At 41.7% G+C, this 21,647-nt stretch overlaps 1 protein-coding gene across 3 annotated transcripts in view; it reads right to left on the reverse strand.

Annotated features, from left to right (window-relative positions):
* The window catches only part of LOC135106342 (ankyrin-1-like), an 18,232-nt gene extending 2,355 nt beyond the window's left edge, over positions 1 to 15,877 (reverse strand). The window contains exons 1-11 of one of the 3 annotated variants that reach the window (XM_064015263.1): positions 15,663 to 15,877; positions 10,391 to 10,680; positions 10,094 to 10,204; positions 9,157 to 9,267; positions 8,601 to 8,699; positions 6,518 to 6,619; positions 5,553 to 5,651; positions 4,784 to 4,882; positions 1,874 to 1,972; positions 1,554 to 1,652; positions 301 to 399 (exon numbers count right to left, since the gene is read on the reverse strand). In XM_064015263.1, the coding sequence (XP_063871333.1) occupies positions 301 to 399; positions 1,554 to 1,652; positions 1,874 to 1,972; positions 4,784 to 4,882; positions 5,553 to 5,651; positions 6,518 to 6,619; positions 8,601 to 8,699; positions 9,157 to 9,267; positions 10,094 to 10,204; positions 10,391 to 10,680; positions 15,663 to 15,862 (1,408 nt within the window). In that variant the 5' untranslated portion in view covers positions 15,863 to 15,877. Of the gene's footprint in view, positions 1 to 300; positions 400 to 1,553; positions 1,653 to 1,873; positions 1,973 to 4,783; positions 4,883 to 5,552; positions 5,652 to 6,517; positions 6,620 to 8,600; positions 8,700 to 9,156; positions 9,268 to 10,093; positions 10,205 to 10,390; positions 10,789 to 15,662 lie in introns of all 3 variants that reach the window. The other 2 variants (XM_064015262.1, XM_064015264.1) reach the window with 2 other exon arrangements.
* Between the last annotated feature and the right edge of the window lie 5,770 nt (positions 15,878 to 21,647).

Raw genomic sequence — 21,647 nt, forward strand, 5'->3', positions numbered from 1 at the left:
TTTCTGCTGCTACTGTTACTACTACCACTACTAATAAAACAACAACAACAACAACTACTACTACTACTACTACTACTACTACTACTACTACTACTACTACTACTACTACTACTACTACTACTACTATTGCTGCTGCTGCTGCTGCTGCTGCTGCTGCTGCTGCTGCTGCTGTTGCTGCTGCTGCTGCTACTACTTCTGCTACTGCTACTACTACTACTACTACTACTACTACGACTACTGCAGCATCTGTTACCACTACAGATTGGATTCAGTAAGCCTAAGTAAGAGAAACAGACTCACCATCCATGTCCTCAAGTTTGGCGTTAGGGCAGGTCTTCAGCAGAGCCTGCACCACCTCCACCCCTTGTGACCTCGCCGCCCAGTGGAGCGCCGTCTTACCTGTCCAAGTAACAATTCATGATTTCTTTTAAACCTTAATTTATGAGTGAACTATGCACTGCTCTAGTTAACTCATGCCAATTAATCGCAATTTTTTACCCTTCTGACTGATATTTCATAGACTCTTCATTGTGAGTGTCACGGTCATGCTTCTTCAGGTGGTTATGGCTCTAGCTACTTTGACATGAATGAGTCGACATCAGTGCAGGCTTTCTCAACATCGGTCACTTGTACATAACACATTTTCCCGTTGACGTGCTATCTTGAAAATTTGAATTCCTGCTGTATTCGCTGGAGAGCATTCCCACATTCCACAACGACGGTGCCTCACAGATTAAATTGACCTTGCTTACGGCAGACGTGGCGTTCATTCACGATCGCTTTCAAACTGTACTCTACCCACTCACTCATAATGCATATGATATCCTAAAGATGTACTGAGGTCTTCTTGTGAGTAAAAGGAACCTCATGATTTGAAACACCAAGGAGTCTATTCAAAGCAGGGGTTCCCGAAACGAAGTAATGAGGAATAGAAGTACATACAGTCCTCACCCACTCAAAGGAAGACTCGTGAACGCCAGTACGGCCAGCGACATACCGACATCTTTCAATGAAGAGGTAAGTGTTTGTGTCTTCCCTGGGCGTCACGAAGCCTCAACATACATGAGATGCTTCGTCAATTATTCGGAAATCTACCGCCACATGCCAGGATAGTCGTCACAGTAGTTTGAAAGCTTGCCGATAGAGGCTGGTGTTATATCAAACAGTTTACAAATTTGTCGCTAGATGGCATTGCAGTCACTGAAGTAATTCATCAGGTTGCTCAGTAAGGGCGGTGTGCTGATTCTAATGACATCTATCAAAGTGCACTGTGTGGGTGAGCCATGGATATATTTTGCGGATGCTGCGTGGATGATGTGGAGGTGCGTGACAAAGTTGAGTACAGATGCAAACCTCTGACACCCGCAGGTATACTTTGATAGATCCTCAGGAGTACGTTACAGTGGTTGTGTATTTGTGTACACGTGTGCTGCCTCATGAGGTGATGCTAATTCCAGGAGTACAAACGAGTTACTGCCTTAGTTGACAACAAGTAAGACCCAATTAAATTAGGATTAGTCGATTTTGACTTCCGCCATTACAAAGTTTCTTACCTGTCCTTTCCTGTAAGTTAGGGTTGGGCTTTGCTTTCACTATTTTTTCAACCATCTTGAGCCTACCGCTGCGCACAGCCTGGATGAGAGCCGTGTACCCTGCAAGAAAAAAAACGGCCAGCGCTCATAAAGCTCATCAGAGATACAAGTACTGCGCATTACTCTCTCTCTCTCTCTCTCTCTCTCTCTCTCTCTCTCTCTCTCTCTCTCTTCACTAACAACACTCAACATTCAAGCCACAGCGTCACAGCTTTGTCCAGCGAGCAAGAAAACCTCCCACACTCTCCCGTAGGTGGAGCTGTGAGGTGCCTGTTGCTAACCGTTCTTGCTCTGCGTGTCGACCTGCACTTTTGCCCCCAGCGCCAGATCCACGATGCCCGGGTAGTTGTAGTAGACAGCCTTATGCAGCATCGTGTATCCTGGGAAACAACAACACACTCGTCACTTGGCAGAGAAGAGATACGTCCCTCTTCCTCAACAGACCCATGCTCCCTACCCTTACTCTGCTGTTTGTATTCCGTGTAGCTGTCCGTATTACCACCTTCGTCACTCTCAATCAAGGTAGATATTACTCGTATTACCCCACCTTCCTTACTTTCACTGCCCTTGTCTTTCCTACCTTCTGCTACTTTTGTTTTGTGTCGTCTTGCTGTCTGCACGTTGATCGTATTGCAACCTTCATCACTGTCAGCCAAGGAAGATTATATCACTCCACGTCCCTTGCTCTCAACGCATTACTCACGCTCACTACCCGTCCATTCACTTCTTCCCGCTGTCTGGGTGGTGGGTTGGCTGAATGGGTGGAAGGGAGGGACGCAAGTGGAAGGGAGGAGAAGGAAGAAAACGGTGGTGTCACATACTCTATTAATTAATGAGAGTGCTTCAGCCATGTGTGAAATTAATGTGGTTAGTTTCGTCTTCATAACAATTCATTCTGGCCGTTGAGTATTTGCGTCTTGCTCCTCTTGGCTGTGTGGATTTCAGATGTTCCTGCTTTGTGATTACCATACTAGAATTTCGGCTTGCTCTGACTTCTCCAGTAAAAAAATCGGAGGTAGGAGTAGAGAGGCGAGAGCTGAGAGGGAGAGATAAGTTGGAATTAGGATCTCTAGAAACTGAGAGGGAGGAGGAGATGGAGTTAAGAGGAGGATAAGGAAGGAGGCAGTTGTTTTAGAGGGAGTTGGGAGGCAGGAGTTAAATAGGAGGAAAGAGTTGAGAGTTATGAGATGGCATGTACAAGGCGGTAGCAGGAGTCAGGAGTTAGGATGTCAGGAGCTACGAGTAAGAAGGTGGGAGATGGTAAGAAGTGCTACCATAATGCCCGCTTCCTACTAACAGGTCTCTCGAGCAGTGGAATTGCCACTTGCGGTTGTCACGAGGGTTTGTCTCCACACTGCCGGATTTTCCCCCCGCACGGATTGCCTGCAGCAGTGCACGAGACGCACACACTTGGAGACTTGGGATCAGCTCACCTGCTTCTTCTCGAAATGGGGAACGTCAAGCAGACTCATTTATGTGTGCTTAATGAACACGATGTTAAAAAGAAAGAAAAAAAAGTAAGAGAAAAGAGAAAAAAAAAGAAAATAACACAATAACAGCAACAACAACAAAAATAACAATAATAATAATAATAATAATAATAATAATAATAATAATAGTAATAATAGTAATAATAATAATAATAATAATAATAATAATAATAATAATAAAAAGAAAACCATTTGTGTGAAGTGGGCCTGAGCCACTTCATGCATCGCTACCCCGCGAGGCGCCGAGCATTCTAGAATATTGTAGTTGTCTGAAGCACATCCATTTCCCCTGTCTTTTCTCGTTAACATCCTTTCCACTCGGCACGCATGAATCACTTTACTTGACATCCTCCAGCTCGAGGAAACGCAGGCGTACTGAGTGCACCGAGTCACTGTTTAGTTGCTGTTTCCGTGCGTTATGTGCGCTGTTGCATGGAAGCTTAGAGGAGAAAAAAAATTGTGAAGACGCCTTGTTGTAACCCTCCCGCATGCATAACCGACCGCAACCAGATTCCTGTGCGGCAAAGAACAATAGAATCGATTTTTTACAAGCGCTACATTATTATTTTTGTTTTCACTTGTAAGCAATCTGTTATTAATGCAGACTGGGCGGAATGCATGCACACTCAAACGTAGAAACAGACATCATAGGAAAGAGAAGTGAGGCCCATGTGTGTGTGTGTGTGTGTGTGTGTGTGTGTGTGTGTGTGTGTGTGTGTGTGTGTGTGTGTGTGTGTGTGTGTGTGTGTGTGTGTGTGTGTGTGTGTGTGTGTGTGTGTGTGTGTGTGTGTCTGTGTGTGTGCCTGCCCATGTATTTGTGACGAGTGCGTGTCCCAATACCTGAGGGGCGTGACCCGGTAATTAAGTGGTCGATAAAAAAAGTGTGTGTGTGTGTGTGTGTGTGTGTGTGTGTTACAGTTGAAGTAGTGTATTGAACATCGTACCGCATTTCAACACTTCGCTACAGTCACCGCTACAGTCAAGGTCACGCATTAAGCTGTTGCAGAGAATACTAATGATAAAAATACTATTAACAAACCATGAAGAAGTAAACCAGCTCTCTCTCAGTACTGGAACAGGTGAGTAGGCTGTGGACGCCATGATCACTTCACCGCGGCATGTAACAATTCACAATACTAAAAACTCTGTACAAAATCTCTTCAATTACATACAAGAAATATAAAGGGTCGTTAAATAAATAGATTTTCCAGAGTCTGGCGAACATCATGAATAGAGATGGATTTAGAAAGTAGTTTGTGATAAAGGAAATACGTCAAACAGAAGTGAAAGTGTTAGGTAGAAGAACAGACTAACTACACTACGAGGAACTCCACAGGTAAGCTTCCGGGTAATGTACTTTTCAACAAACTGTTAATAAAAAGCTATTAAAATGTTCTCCAGTGACATATTAAGTAAGAGGTAATAAGAAACGACTAAATCCTACTGACGCAATTGTCGTAAATTTGCCACTTCCCTTGATTAATGTCACTCGGTTTCAACTTTCAAATGTGCCTGTGTGTGTGTGTGTGTGTGTGTGTGTGTGTGTGTGTGTGTGTGTGTGTTTATGGCCTCTATAGTCTAGACAAGTAGCAGTTCCGCCAAGTTCTTTATTGCGTTCTCTAATTTCATCACTCATAAAATTATCTCCACGGATGCTTAACATAACTACACCATCCATCACGGGCACTTGACTAAACATACCATCCTTTTCCTGGATGTTGGGATCGGCGCCGCTGTTCAGAAGCAGTTCTACTATCTCCTCGTGGCCCCAGTAGGTGGCGACGTGCAGAGGAGTCACATCTGCCGCGAGAAACAAGGGGTCAGTCTGTCATGCGCTGATGTATGCATAGTGAGATTATACGAAGATCACTATCAAAAAAAAGTGGCACCGGAAGAAATAAAGGGAAGCAAAAAGGGAAGATATGCATGCGTGCGTGGAATAGCAGGGAGCGGCGTTATGAAGACAGCAAACAGGGAAGGGCAACAGAAAAAAAAAGAAGAAAAAAAATGTAAGAGGGAGAACGAAGAGCGGAGGAATGCAGTCTAATAAGGACGAGTAAGACAAAAGACATGAGACTGCAGAAGGATAAGGAGCAAAGAAAACAAAACAATGTTGCCGGGAATGGTGATGATGATGATGGTGGTGGAAATGAGGAGGAAGGCAAAGGCGACGAGGTATATGAGATTAAAGGCAGTGGTGAAGGGGAGAAGAAGAAAAAGAAAGTTACTGTGATGGTGCAAGGTAAAAGAAGGAAAAGGAAGAGGAGGAGGAGGAGGAAGAAAAGAAAAAAAATATAATAAAAAAGGTAAAAAACGAATACAAGTCATGCAAAAGAGAAAGAGGAGCAACAACAACAAGAAAAAAATATATGATGATGCAAGATGGACGATAATGGTGTCGAGACGCAAGAAGAAGGAGAGGAGCAAGAGTAGTAGCAGGAGGAGGATGAGGAATAGGTCAGTCGCTAACCCCAGGAGGTGACCGGGTTGAGAAAAGCTTTAGCCTGCGTCAGATACTTCACGATGTCCAGGTCCCCGTTCCTCGCAGCCAAGTACAGCGCCGAGTAATCTGTGGACGAGAGGACCCCACCTCCCCTTAGCTGTGTGTTGGTGGTGATAAGTTTGAGTGCGTTAGGTTAGGTCAAGTTAGGTTAGGTTATTTTGAAACACTCTGCAGGGTGTTACTGGGACTGTTTTCAAAGGTCATAGAGATAAAAGTATTTTCGTAAGGTTTTTTCTTTTTTTCTTTTTTTTCTATTTACGATGCAGAATTCTTGCTGAACATTTTTTTCTTTTTATGTAAGAGGGACACTGGCCTAGGGCAAAAAAAAAAAAAATAAAAAGTGGCCAGTGAGGTTCAAAGGTCACAGAGAGAGAAAAAAAGTCGTATTTCCGTAAGTGTTTTTCCTGTTCACGATTTTATGATGGAGAATCCTTGCTAAGCTTTTTTTTTATGTAAGAGGGACATTGCAGGGGTTTATTGTTTGGTCTCTGGTCTGACTTTGTGGTTGTATAACTTGACTTTCAATGAAGAATAGTGCTATTGAATTGGACTATTGACAACTGTTAAGAGAGAGAGAGAGAGAGAGAGAGAGAGAGAGAGAGAGAGAGAGAGAGAGAGAGAGAGAGAGAGAGAGAGAGAGAGAGAGAGAGAGAGAGAGAGATTGTTATATCTATATTGCATGGTGTAGGCTCATTATCTTCCGTCATCAAATAATTGAAGGGGTAAACACACTTCCCCTCCCCTTTTCCCCACCGCCCACCCCATCACACACACACACACACACACACACACTGGGGGCACAGCTGACGATCACGAGTACAGCACGTGATCCTCAAGACAGTGGTGAATGAACTGCACACACACACACACACACACACACACACACACACACACACACACACACACACTAGAAGAATGTGGAAGAGACTTACGTGAATTGGGCGTGGTTGTGTTCGGATCAGCTTTGTTGTCTAGTAGAATCTTCACGATGTCTGAGAATCTGTTCCACACGGCAATGATGAGGGGTGTATAACCTGCAGGGAGAGGTTACCAGAAGAAGGGATGACAGTTATCACTCCAATGAAAGCACCCTTGAAAACCCCAATAACTAACTAATGCCGTTTAAAGTAGAGGTGAGACACAGCAGTGATGAGTGGTGTGTAACCTGTAGGGAGAATTTACCAGAAGGGATGAAGACTATCACTCAAATGAAAACACCCTTGAAAATCCCAATATCTTACGAGCGCAGTTCAAAGTAGAGGTGAGAAGCAGAAATGTTTGATGAATGCAGTCACACTTTTCCTGTAGGTGATGAAGCGTTATAAAAGAGCTTCACTTCATTGCTTCCAGCTGATGCAAGTCTGACGGAAAGTTTTCTAATTCGATCCGCTATTTTGAAAGCCATTTAACTCTCACTAGGAATATTTTCAAAGGCCTCGTAAATGATCACCCAGTTTTTCATGGATGTCTTTTTTTTTCTCTCTCTCATTAAGATTAAATGATGAACTAGTGTGAGAATCGTAAATGTATCATAAGGAATATTTTCAAAGGCCTCGTAAATGATCACCCAATTTCTCAAGGATTTTTTTTTTCTCTCATTAAGATTAAATGATCCTTCTTAAACTAGAATGATAATCATAAGTGTATGATAAGGAATATTTTCAAAGACCTAATAAATGATCACGCATTTTCTTAAGGACATTTTTTTTTCATCGAATAAAATATCCTTATGAAATGTGTGTGGGATTCATAAATGTATCCCTGAAAATCGGCCTGTAACTTTCACTAAAATATTTAAACTGGTCAAAAGAAAGCGCCAATTTTATGTGAGAACATTGTCCTCTGTTTTTTTTTTTTTTAAGTGCAATGGTGCGTGACTGGCCTAGCTGAGCGAAATGGTGTAAGATTTTGCGTTTTAGGGCCAAGAGGCGGAGACTTAATCAGTGAAAAGCTTGAGAGAGAGAGAGAGAGAGAGAGAGAGAGAGAGAGAGAGAGAGAGAGAGAGAGAGAGAGAGAGAGAGAGAGAGAGAGAGAGAGACACGAGCCTTTGAATTAAGACAATTATTTTCACTCCACTTACGAAACAATGCAGCGTGTGAAGAAGCATCCGTCATCATGACCAGCGCTTCGGAAAACTTGGCTGCCTCGCCTCCGCTACTTTCAACAATCTCCAGCGGAAGTTACTGGAGTTTTCGAGGATGTTTTCATGATTCGAGTGATAATTTTGGCATCATTAATGAAAGAAAAGAATGCACACTGACTAATCAACTTTGTGGTCTCTGAAAATAGTCTTCAGATGAATTCAAAGTGATTCAAAACACTGCTCCATGTTTGTGCATCTTTTGTCTGCAGGGTTACCGATAAAGAGGAAAGCTGTGACTACGACTTGGTGCAGCTTCTAGGGGGAAGCTGAAGGGAATACCATGTTAAAATTTTCACTGACATAAGTGTTATATTAAGTAACGTTGAGGGGTGGGAAAGAAAGGAAGAGAGAGTTACAAGAAGTACTATGGTGAATCAGGATGGTCATTGCTTGGGGACGTATTTCGAAGAGCTTTAGCACTGTTGAAAATAATAAATAAATAAAAAGACGTGATTAACCGGGTTCCCATGAGTCTTTTTATTCCCCAGTGATGGTTCAGAATCTTCGGTAAACTATAACCAGAATCATGAAAGTATCTTTGAAAACCCTGCAGTGACTCCTAGTAGAGCCTGTGAAAAGTACGGCTTGAAGTGAAACACTGTCATGTTCTTAAGAAAACGGTCCTCGGTGTCAGGACAAGGAATGCTAAAGCTCTCACGCCTCTTGTGTAAGAAACTTAACAAAACCTAACTTAGCTCTCGGATGGAAACACTAATGGTATTTTGATATTATCCGGAGCGGCAGTAAAGGGGTCTCTAGATAAGCTTATGCAACGGCGATTATGATATTGTTGCATCCTCCCTTCCTTGACTCCTTTCCTCGTGCCCTTAGTGTGAGTGACAACAGGGGGCGCATCCGTCCACCATACGCACCTGACTTGGTCTTCAGGTCAGGCTTGGCGCCTCTTTGGAGCAACATCTCCACGCACTCCTTGTTTCCGTTACGGGCGACGAGGAACAGGGCCGAGATACCTGATGGGGGACCACAGCGACACCACGATGGGAGGGGGAGGGAGGAAACGCTGGCATTATCCTACACACACACACACACACACACACACACTCAACAAATATATAAACATAATACATATTTTAGCCAAGGAAAGTATATCCATAGCAGAGAGAGAGAGAGAGAGAGAGAGAGAGATTCTATTATTATCGTAGTATATTTTTTGGCTTAATCTTATTCACACTTCCATGCATTTTTTTTCCTGACTTTCCTATCTTGCATTTACTTTACTGCTCGATATTTCCTTTGTATAATTCCCTTTTTCTTGATGTGTTTTATGATGCTTTTATTTTCTTATGGCCCCAAAATTACAAACTTATATAGGGTTGTTTGTCACGTGTTGTTCTTGGTGTTTGTTTGTAAGTGCAAGCAGAATAAAGTGTTAGAGTGATGAAGTGTTAAGGTGAGAGAGGGCGTCACCTGAGGAGCTCTGGTGGTTGACTCGGGATGACGCGTTGAGCAGCATCTCCATCATGACCGTGTTGTTCTTCTCCGCCGCCCACAGCAGCGCCGTGTACCCCTGCCTCTTGCCTGCACACACACACACACACACACGCACGCACACACAAAAAATAATACGTCTTGATAAATCATATCTACACATTTTATTTTCTTACTTGTTTATTTACTACTTATCCTGTTAATCACTACGGCATCACTTTCGTTACATTTTGCAAGGATACCATTACATTATTTTCTATTTCTTATCTAAGTTTAGGATGTTGTTGTTGCTGCTATTATTATTATTATCACTATTATTATTAGTATTATTATCATTATAGTAAACAAGGCGTAAACAATCTGAGTTCTCATCCAGTACAGTTTGATATAAATTTTCTCAGATTGTAAACCGTAAAAAATTCGAAATTTGGAAATTGGATGTAGCACTAAATGTGTTCAACTCGCCTTGTAACACTTTGGCTGCTAATAAGTGTGTGGCACTTCCTGTTGTATCTGAGTAACCCTGGATTACTTTACTGTTTTGTTGGGTAAGAATAAAATTCGGCAGTCACTAAAATGTTTGGACTACTCGATCAGTCCTGCGTTACTGGTGGTGTCCCTCAATACTGTGAACTATAAACTTGCAACATTTGACCAGAGTTGAGGAGAAGCGATGGCAGACCAAGGGATCATCACCAGCCGCAGCTCAGTAATGCCGCTTCCTGGTGCTGAGTGATTATTCCAAGGCTACAAAAATTAGAATCCTCATGTCAAAATGAAGGAACAGATTAATAAAAACATTGAGCAAGTAGAATAGAAGGAAAGAAATCACGATGAGTGGATATGGTGAAGGAATGAATGATGAGATGCGTGCCTTGCAGAATGAGGAAGTGAAGCAGGAGTGAGCCTGGCTTACCTGACTTCTCCATGTAGGTGACCAGGTAAGTAGAGTCGGTGGCATTCAGTTGCAGGATTTTTTCTATTCTCTTCAAGTTTTCTTTCTGTGTTTTGGACAGCAGCATGTTTCCTGAAAGCGAAGACGTGTTTCTTGCACCCAAATACACTTACCAAACTATTTAGAAACGAAAATGGCGAATAACAGAGTCAGAAGTAAATGAATAAAGAACCAATAACTCATACCAGTAATCACATTTAATTTTCTTTAATGTGTCTTGTTTAATTTCCATTTATTCACTACTTCCCTTCAACTTACCGTAGCAGACTTTCTTCCTGGGGCCCTTCACTATCTCGCAGGGGTCGTCACAATCTTTTCCAGGACACTTCTTCTCTACAACTTTCTTCTTCTTGGTGTTGCACGGTCCCTCCTTCACTTTTCCATCTTTTCCCTTCTTGGGCGGCGGCTTCTCGGCCCCCGTGGGCTTCTCGGCCCCCGTGGGCTTCTCGGCCTCCGTGGGCTTCTCGGCCTCCGTGGCAAGGATCACCGTCACCACCAGCAGTAACGCCGCCAGTTGTAAGTACACCTTCATGCTGCCTTGATCTCCTCTGCTGGCGACATTCAGTTCAGTTTATTGAGAGACAGTACGTAGCTCTGCCAGGCGAGGGATGTCATGATGTGAACGTGGAAAGAAGGACAGGAGAGGAAAGTTTTGTCTGGTGACGATACAAAAGAGGAGAGTGAGGATGGAAAGGAATCTTTAATATAATGTGTCTATCTATGTATTGTTTGTCTTGGATTTGTTAAGATAGTATGTTAAGATTTTGTTGTATTTTTTTTCTTTTTTTTATGCTTATTTGTGTGTCTGTGTTGTCTTTCTGTGTGAATATTAAATATATGAATGCATATACTCGTACATTAAATCTTTTAAGGTCTTAAATCTATGCTTGTCTACGTTGTTATTTACAATATGCACTCAAGTAGTGGACAGAAAAAAGTTATGAAAACAATGAAATACAGACGAAGGTTTAAGTGTCCCAGTCGATTCAGGCTGCTGCTGGCAACCTTCAGAATACCTACTTGAGATTGTGAACTAAGATATGCAATCAGTGTAGAAGATTTATGGAAAGAAAAGACGAAGGGGCACGCTGACAAAAGACAAAAGCATCGATTTGCGCTGCTGCTCAAAAGACAAAGGCGCTTGACCGTCAGAATCAGTTCGGATAAAAGCGCTCGTTAGTTTTTAGTGTTATCTTTTAACGAAGCCATACTGATTTTCCATTTTGAGAGAGGTGGAGGAGGTACAGTTGTTCTGCCCTTCATCTACGCACACGCGAAAACAAAAAAAGAAAGAGAGAGAGAGAGAAAAAAAAAAGGCGTGCAGGTGTGTGGCGTGCTTGAGGCTCCTTCATGTAACACTTGCGTGGCACTCACCATCTTTTTGACCTTGTGCTATGATGTAAACAAGGACACATTATTTCCAAGTCCGGAATTAAACTTGAGTACGTATTACTTCCCCGGTTTAAAAGAGGTGCGGCAGGTCGTTGCAAACAAGTAAATAAGTAAATAAGCAAGTAAAATGTGGGTTAAGGGCATGCCTGAAAGTCCCTCATATTGTGACATAAAATGCATTTTTTTATCACCATTATCCTGGACTGCGCTGATAACGAGGTAACTGTAATCTCACCAACACTAATCGTCATAACATTAAGCTCCGCATTACTGAACAATTATTTCCTTGATGAACCTCATCAGGTAGAAATTTGTTGCTAATTATTCCCAAATTCGATGATGACTGTTCCCTGCATATTTGAGTGTGACGGTAAAGATTGACTTGATAGCCTGACTGTGTATCCAAACGGCCCAACAATTTAAACGCTCAGAAACATGACTAAGATTTGCTTCTAAAAATAGCAACTTTTCAGAACAACTTGCTGGCGGAGAGAAAACGAGAGTGAACATATGACGGGAAGAGGGAAGTTGCACGTTATTTATTTGCTGTTGTTTTTTTACTCTGCAGGATATCCTGAACTCGGTTTGGTAATATTAGTACCACCCCTTTTCTTGCCCCTTTGTTTCCGCCCGGAAGGACGCGCTGCCCCGGGGCGAGGCGCAGCTCCGCAAGGTGTACCGCAGAATGCAAGGATGATAGACAGAGGAGCAGCGGGAGCAGCAGCAGCAGCACCAGCAGTAGCAGCAGCAGCAGAAATAATAGTAGTAGTAGTAGTAGTAGTAGTAGTAGTAACCTATAAAACCTAAGAGGATATCTGAGTCGTTTTCTAATCAAAAAGCGTACACACACACACACACACACACACACACATACACACACATACCACGATAACAGACCATGTAATGTAGCGGACAAGAAGCATCATTAGCACACTCCATTGAAAATTTGCGCAGGCAACATCTGACAATATAAATACACATGAATACGTCGACAAATACTTGCACGTAGTACATCCATATATCTGATGTTGGATGATGCCCCAAGTCTTACCGTAAGGGTCGTGGCGCTCTGTTCTGGTGTATCTGAGCGACTGCAGTCACGCCTCTTCGTTCAAAAAGTTCTGGACTGAATGGTGGAAATTCCTGTGTTCTTCGTTGCTGGTAAAAAGTTGTAATTGCATGTACAGGAAGAGACAATGCTATTGAATTTAAGGGCCTGTCCATCACAACACAATGGCTTTTGTTTTTGCTCGCCTCTGTCCCCTCGCTGACTGCCCCAGCCCACCTATGCAGTGTAACCTGGGCCCGTATTTTGAAACGCGTGTTTTCTCATCAGGACTATTTTCAAATACCACACAGTTGACTAGCCGGGTTGCCATTTGTGATTTCTCGTTGGTGATGCAGACTCTTCGTTAAACTATTGCTAGGATCACAGAAGCACCCTTGAAGACGACTTCCACAAGAAACCTATTAAAAGTAGTTGAGATAAGACGCCGAACTATTTGAGAATGCGGCCCCAAGAAGCTTATCATAACAGAATTCAGAACACAACACTAGTCTCTATATGAACGCCAAAATGCAAGCAGACATATATGGCAAGAGTTATAAAAGTTCACCGCGAGCTCTTAACACAAAATCATTCATCAATAAGCCACCAAGTACAGTAGAGAGGAGCAAATATACCCTCAGCTACTCTTATTGACAACCATAAGTTCTCTTCTTCCTCTCCATCGATTAATTAGTTGCCGTCTTGCATAGATCGTTCAGTAGCGGTTGTTATGTAATGACGCGGCAGTACCTTGGCCTTTGTGTGATGCGTGCACCTGTGGCCGGGAGGAAGACATTGTTCGTGGCACTTGTCCGCGACGTTAAGCTCTATCTGGAAGATCATCAGCTTGCTACCACTACCAATCGCTACTTCGGCGGTGGAACGAGAACAACATCTCGCGAAGGATAGTGAAAATAATGAGTTTTGCAATAATGAACACAGAGAAGGATGGAAAGTTTTAACCGGAAGTGACGGCGTAAAAATTGATCGGAGAGTAGTGGCAGGAATAAGTCAATGGAAAGACCGAAAAAAAAGGAGAAAGAGAGGAAGAGAGAAGGATTCCTGTGATGCTGAGGAAAGTAGAAAGAACAAATGTAGAGCGGAAGAGGAAGGGAAAAGAGTGAATAAGAGAAGTAGATATAGAAACAAATATCTTCATTATAAATCAACCGGTCTCTTGAAATCTCTTCTCGTCTCTCTCTCTCTCTCTCTCTCTCTCTCTCTCTCTCTCTCTCTCTCTCTCTCTCTCTCTCTCTCTCTCTCTCGCTCATCAGAATCAGGCTCAGCAGGAAGGTGCCAGCAGCCTGCAGTTCCCCCTGCTCGTGATGCCTCAAACAAGTAGCAGTGCCGCGGCGTTTCATCTGACACTGAGTGATGGCCGGGAGGCACGTGCACTCATGTACAGCGGAGGCCACTTTCTATTGTTTGATGACCAAAAAAATCCTGTTTAGGAACACTTCTCTGTAGTTAGAAAGTGAAAATGAATGTAACATAAAAGCGACACATTTTGTGCTTCTTTTCTTCTAAACATGAAGGAAAAGACAAATTTCTGCAATGAATTATTGTGTGACACGTACATGTATTTCATCAAGACGAAGGTAAAAATGCGAATGGAGGAGGTTCGCAAGGAGCTACAATGAGCAGCCATCTAGGGTGAGAAGACATTGTGCATAACAGGCTGAGTGGGGAAGGCTGTGCGGAGGGTGCGAGCCAAGGACGAGGGAGTGGCATGTGCGGGGCCTCTCATCAGGGGACATTCCGATGGGTCAGAATAGGCTCGTTCCACACGTGTTGGATCTGATGCACTGCCCAATCGTCCACGGGTGAAAGCGGCAAATTTGAAGGGAGCGAACACTTGCAGCTGTTGCCCAGGAAATGTAGAAAATGTGTTTTATGATTCCTTGCTCTTTTGTCGAGGGTGTTCCTCTGCCAATCAAGCATTAGCGCCGGGAAGTGAGACAATCCCGCACCAAGGCTTGCTGTGCTTTACGAGGATAAAACTTATTTTCCTATCATACATTTATTTATTTGAACTTTTGGGTGATAGTTTACTCTAATTATAAAAAAATAAATAAATAAATAAGTAAATAAAATGTTTTATTGTTTAGACTGAGAGGAGACTGCAGATTTATTTTATGGGCTCGCTTAAGAAGATGGAAGAAAACAGGAAAAAAGAGAGGAAAAAGATACTGTGTTGATTGGGCAAAATGACTAAACAAGGGAGAGCTGGGTCGATGTAATAAGAAGAGGCGTGACACATTCATCTGTACACGCCCCTTAAAAAAGCTTGCGTGCTGACTTTACGAGGTTTAATAGCTCACTTTACATTACATTATATTAATTTAACATGATAAATGTAGTATTACAAAAGCTGCATCTCGCCCGGGGCACCATCTTCTTGCGCAATGAATGAGTGAGAGCGAACCAGCGCCGTGGCTGTGTCAATATTGACTGAACACGAAACAGCGTGATAATCATGCTGATAATTTGAAAGATTCTTGTTATATAAACGATAGGTAGTAATTCCACGCAGCTCACGAGTTCACAACCTCTGAAATGTGTTAGGTATGCAAATTACTCTTGCAGCATTTGACGATGAAGCTAAAACAGACGATGTACAAATACCTGTAAAAATATCAAGTATTCATCGATCATGTACCGTTTACTTCACTACTGTCAGCGCCACCACCACTTGTACTCAGCGCTTCGCTCGGCTGGATGTGGCCTCGGCAGCGCCCAGCATGTGCTCGTCATGTGCTATCCGCAGCCCGAACATCGATCTCCGCGTAACGAGCCTCGCGCGACGGGAGACAACAATGAACCACTCGTTACGTACTAAAGAATTAAGAGATGATGGAAGTGCTACCCACCTGCACATTTCCCTGCCCCTCTCGCGACGGATACACTGATACATTTAAATTCTCTCTCTCTCTCTCTCTCTCTCTCTCTCTCTCTCTCTCTCTCTCTCTCTCTCTCTCTCTCTCTCAGGCACAAGACTGCTGTCATCACGTCAACAGCCGCGAGCGATCACCTCGGATCAACCAAGAAAGGAAATAGTTTATTGAAAGTGTGCTGTAGAGGACCACCCACCTTGCAGGCTGTGGGCGGGAGCGGCGGGCGGGCGTGGGGACAAGCTGCCTCTCACAGTGTCCACGCTGCTTGCTGCTGGTGGTGCAAGGAGCCGAACACTGAGCCCAGCTATTCGGATGTGCCCCACTGTGTCGCCACTCACACCGCCAACTAGACCCAAGCAGATCCCGGCGAGCACTAACCACCCAGCGGCTCCACATTGTTTACATGGTGTGGCTCCACCCCCTTCATGACGCCACCAGTTTTATTATTTCCGCCCATATTAATATTGCGTGGCTGACTAGGCTACCGTGTAACATTTTGTGCATGCCCTTGGCGCAATGGAAACAACCTAGCTGTCAAGTAGCCAAGCAGCGTGTGTTCGCGGCACAAAACATCGACACGCTAGATGCTTATTACCTCATTGAGGAAGGACAGCGAGAAGACGCTCGCCCACACCATCCCCACAGCACCGGCCTCCTGCCGCGCCGCGCCACTCTCGCGATGTCCATTTCCGTACTACTCCTAGGACAGCAGCATTAAATTCCTGCCTGGTGTAGTCTTGTGTCCTGAGCCAGCCGGTGTTTTAGAAATTCCAGAGATTAAAGGAAGAGAAGGCGCTTGCAAATACTTATTGAAGTGCATGTGTGGGAGAGTGCGGTTAAAGTTCTGTCATTTTCTTACAGGAGATCCATCCTTTGTTGTCTGGTAACGCTCACCCTCTTTCTAATGGAGCACATTTATTTATTTATTTATTTGTTATTATTTTTTTTTTCGAAATGTAGCCATCCCTATAGTGTATTCAATAGTATGTGACGGCAGCACGCATGGCCACGGCAGAACAAACACTTCCAGGTTGTCAGTGCCGAGTCATTAGGGAGCTTTAAAAGAAAATTAGACTGAGTCATGGATGAGGATGGTAGGTGGAAATAGGTAGGCATGTGTCATGTAGGGACTGCCACATGAAGGCCTGACGGCTTCCTGCAGCTTCCTTCATTTTCTTATATTCCTGTGTTCTAATAATCTAGAGTAGATGAAAAGCATATGCTACAGACAGAAAGCTAATTTTATTTTATTAAAAGCATAAATATAATATAATATACTATGATATAAATTTTATTCTCTCAAAAGATAAATAAATAAATAAATAAAATAAAGTATATAAATAAAAAAAATGGGAGTTCTTGGTGTTTATATATATATATATATATATATATATATATATATATATATATATATATATATATATATATATATATATATATATATATATATATGTAAAAGGGACACCGGCCAAGGGCAACAAAAAGTTCGAAGAAAAGGTCCACATGAGTGCCGGTCCCCAAAGCGAGGTCGAAAAGAATTATGGGTCCGGCACGTCTTGGAAGACACGTGTAACCTCACGTCAATGAGCAGCAATGGGAAATTAACATATTCCACGTGAAGGATTCTCTCTCTCTCTCTCTCTCTCTCTCTCTCTCTCTCTCTCTCTCTCTCTCTCATAGCTAAGGAATTCTGATAGCTTGCATCTTTGTTTAAGTATCGAAGTATATGATGTGGTTATGTCTTGGCTATTTTATTTGGTTAAAAACACAGATTATCGTACAAAACGACCGATTATCCCTAACGCCTTTCGTGCAGCAGCTGTCCTCCCTCGTGGTCGCCAGCAAGGTCCCACAGGGTGCACACGCGTGGGCCTGCCCACTCGGAGCTCTACCAGGTTGGAATTCTGTGTTTTTGCATCAAAATTTGCCAGATAAATTTTCGTCGAAATTTATAGGTCTTCAGGAAGTTGAGAGAAAAAGGTAAGCTGAACAAAACCATGAACGAAGACCAACTGGAGCGAATGATAAGGTGCAGTGCCTGTGTGTTATCGGTAAGCCACGTAATTGTATCATATATATATATATATATATATATATATATATATATATATATATATATATATATATATATATATATATATATATATGATACAATTACGTGGCTTACGGATAACACGCAGGCACTGCACCTTATCATATAATATATATATATATATATATATATATATATATATATATATATATATATATATATATATATATATATATATATATATATATATATATATATATATATATATATATATATATATATATAAAGCTTTGTACGATCTCTCCTCTTTTCTCTCGTCCTCTTTCCTTCCTAGATTCAAAAAGTGCGGGAAAATTGAAGGTTTATAAATGCATTGGTTTATTTGTGTGTGTGTTTGTGTGTGTGTGTTATTGCTAGTTATCTCTCTCTCTCTCTCTCTCTCTCTCTCTCTCTCTCTCTCTCTCTCTCTCTCTCTCTCTCTCTCTCTCTCAGTAGTTGCAAGGGTTTTTAAGGGTATTTTTATGGTTCTAGTGACAGATTAACATAATTTTTACATTAATAACATGAGAAACAAGCTTTTAAAAGCTGTAATTGACAGTTTTTTAATGGTGTTTTACAGTTCTAGTGATAGATCTACAACATTTCTACTTTATTAACAGGAGAAACACCCTTGGAAACCCTGTTAATCATCTTTATGGCTTTGAGAAACAGTCGTGAGGAGAGAGAGAGAGAGAGAGAGAGAGAGAGAGAGTAGGAGCATTTTATTTAGTTGAGCATATCCTGCGCTCGTTCGTATTTGCTGCAGTGACAGGGTACAAAAGTGAGTGAAGTTTTCGTTTATAATCATGTACCTGGTGTGGAGTGGGGAAAGGGGAGTGAGGAAGTGAGGATATTTATATTATTTGACATTATTTGATAACATGTCGACTTTTGTGTGTGTTCGTGTGTGTGTGTTTGTGGATGTGATTGAAGAAGCACTGACAGGTGGCGCTGGTGGAGGAGGTCGGCGGGCGGCTGGCTGGCTGGTAGGCTGAAATGTTTTTGTTACCGGGGCCACTGGTCAGTCTTGCCTCACACGCACTATTATCCAGTGTTTCCGTATTCCTGGCAGCTTCTCCCTGCACTGAGCACCGCCAAGCAGCACCAGGGAGGCATGAGTTCGTAAGGTGAGTCCATCCTCCCCTCAGTCAGCATTACTGCCTTCACCACAACACCTTCCTCCTTCCTGTAGTGTCTTGTACTCGTTTATTTAGGTTTTGTTATTCTTGTTTAAGGTATTTTGGATTTTTATTTACATCAGAGTCTGGAGACAGCTGGAAAATTAGTCAAATATTGAAGGTTCGTCAATGCATAAACAAGCTGACAGCTGAGGTAGAGGCGGGCAGTCAGTGTTTTCAGCCATTATTTGCTTCATCTCTCACTTATTGTAAGCCAAACATGTCAAAAGATGGAGGCACATGTCAAACATTCATGTCCGCTGGTCAGATATATCCGCCATTGCCTGGCTCTGGTGTCAAGAAGGAATAATTGAGGTAACATGGCGGCTGGCTCCCCCATTGAGGTCGCCGCCGAGGGCCTCCATGATGGTTTACTGCCTGTGCCAGCTTGTGGGTTCATTATTATTATTATTTTTTTTTTCTGAATGACTTTATTTGGCTTCTATAGTAAGTTTTTATGGTTTCTAAAAATATTTCGTTGCTTTTGAAGTGTTTTCTTGTTTCAATTAAGTAAATGTGCTGAATTTGCTGTTGATTTTACGTAAATAAAAGGTGGTTTTTACGGTGATTTTTACCCAACCCCGTATTTGGCTTTTTTTTATTTGAGGCTTTAATGAAGATTACATTGCTTCAAAAAATCATTTGTGATATTTCAAGTATTTTGCGTTCCTGCTGAGCTAGTGTGTTGACTTTGAATAGGCTTATGGTCCTGTTAAAAGTGGTGATCTTGTTTTTTTTTTTTCTATTTCAGCTTGTAACTAACTTTGCAATGCTTGAAAGAGTAGTTCAGATTTTTTTTTTCGGTGTAAAGTGGACTTTTCAGTGATTTTAATGGTGTCAAAGGTTCCAATACTTTTTCCATATTTCTTTTTTTTTTTTTTTTTTTTTTTGCAACTGCTCAGGCTGGAGATGTTTTGATATTGTGAATATTAATTAAAGTAATTATCAAGTCAGAATATATAAGGCATTCGAGCCTAGCTTCATTTTTTCTAGGGGTCATTTTCAAAATGAAATACGTTACGTACATAAGCCAGCGGGCCGGCGTCAGTTCGCCTGTGACGTCATCAAGTATCCGGGACTCGCTCGGCTCCATTGTCTCCTCGTCAATATTTACCGTCATATCCAGTGTTTTCCAAGTGTTTCCTGTTGTTTCCAATCTCAGGCGTGGAGGTAGTAGTAGAAGGAGAAAAATTAGAGAAATGGAGGAGGAGGAAGAAGTAGTAAGGAGAAATGGAGGAGGAGTAGGAAACATAACAGGTAAATACCAAGAAGACAATGTTTAGCTTAGTTCCGCTTCCTGCCCTGCCTTTCTTTGTAATATTTCGTGTGTTTTTTTTGGAATTTTAAGTGTGTTTTCTGTGTATTTAGGAGTGTTGTGGGGTGTTTTGAGTGTGTGTTGAGGATGTTTAGTTGTGTTTAGGATGTTTATTTGCTGTTATCTGTGTGTTTTAAGTTTGGCTTGGGATGTTTTTAGGTGTATTTTACGTGTTTTAGTCTTGTGGGTTGTTTTGAGTATATTGTGGAGTGTTTTGGTGTGTTTGGGTTATATTGAGGTGTTGTGAGTTTGTTTTGGGTTTATTTTGAGTATTTTAAGTGTTTTGGGTGAGTTTGGGTATGTGTGGGATCTTTTGGGTGTATTTGAGTGTGTGTGAGGTCTATTGGGTGCGTTTTGTGGTGTTATGGGCGTATTCTGTGGTGTTGAGGGGGTGTTTTGGGGGTGTTTTGAGTGTACTTTGGATGTTTTGAGTGTGTATGGGTGAGTTTTGTGGGTAGTTTGTGGTGTTGAGAATGTTTTGAGTGTGTTTGGATGAGTTATGTGGGTATTCTAGGGCGGTGTGGGGTGTTTTGGATGTTTTTTTTTAGCGTGTTTTGATTGTGGTGGGTGAGTTTTGTGGGTATATCAGTGTGTTTTGAATGTTTTGGATATCACACGGAGGGGAGTGAAGGAGGGACGGTAAAGGAGGGAGGCCTGGAGGTGAAGGAAATGCATAAAATTCCTTTAATATTGGACGATTCTCTCCTCAGGCCATCCTTCACGGAATATTTACACCGAGGTTTCAAGATGCGTGGTAAGAATGTGTTTTTTTTGTTTTTGTTTTTTTTTGGTGTGTTTTAAGGCAATTTTAAGTGTTTTCAGATTATTTTTATGTTGTTTTAAATATTTTAGGTTTGTAGGAAGAGAGAAAACTTATATATAGTACTAAGCATGGAAATAATAATAATAATAATAATAATAATAATAATAATAATAATAATAATAATAATAACAATAACAAAAATAATAATGTTCAGACATTTAGACAAGTTGGAGGGGGAGGTGAGAGGAAAACAGGTGTATGGAGTTGAGTTTATTCCTGACCGGTTTTGTCTATAGCTTCTTCAGGGGAACTGAAGAAGCTGTAGGTGAAACTAGTTGGGAATAAACTCATCTCCATGCACCTGTTTTCCTCCCACCTCCCCCTCTAATAATAATAATTACAACAACAATATATATATATATATATATATATATATATATATATATATATATATATATATATATATATATATATATATATATATGAGGAAAAGTGATCCATAAAGCAAAATATCCAAGACTAAAGAAAAGTTGAATGAGTAAATATGATTTTTTTTTTTTTTTTTTTCATGTAAGAGGGCCACTGGGCAAGGCAATGAAAAAAAAAAAAAGTGCCAGTTTCCAGAGTAAGGTCAAATGGGAAAATCAAATACTGAATGATAGTGTCTTGAAACCTGTCTTTTAAAAGAGCTCGTCATAAGAAGGCAAAAATACAGAAACAGGCAGGGAGTTGATAGTTTACCAGAGAAAGGAATGAATGACTGACTCTTGCATTAGACAGGTGTACATAATAGTATGAGCATAGTTCCTTCCCCTCATGTCACAACTATAAATACAACTAGGTAAACATACACA

This window comes from Scylla paramamosain, chromosome 13 (assembly GCF_035594125.1).
Source record: "Scylla paramamosain isolate STU-SP2022 chromosome 13, ASM3559412v1, whole genome shotgun sequence".
In the NCBI taxonomy this organism is placed as follows: domain Eukaryota; kingdom Metazoa; phylum Arthropoda; class Malacostraca; order Decapoda; family Portunidae; genus Scylla; species Scylla paramamosain.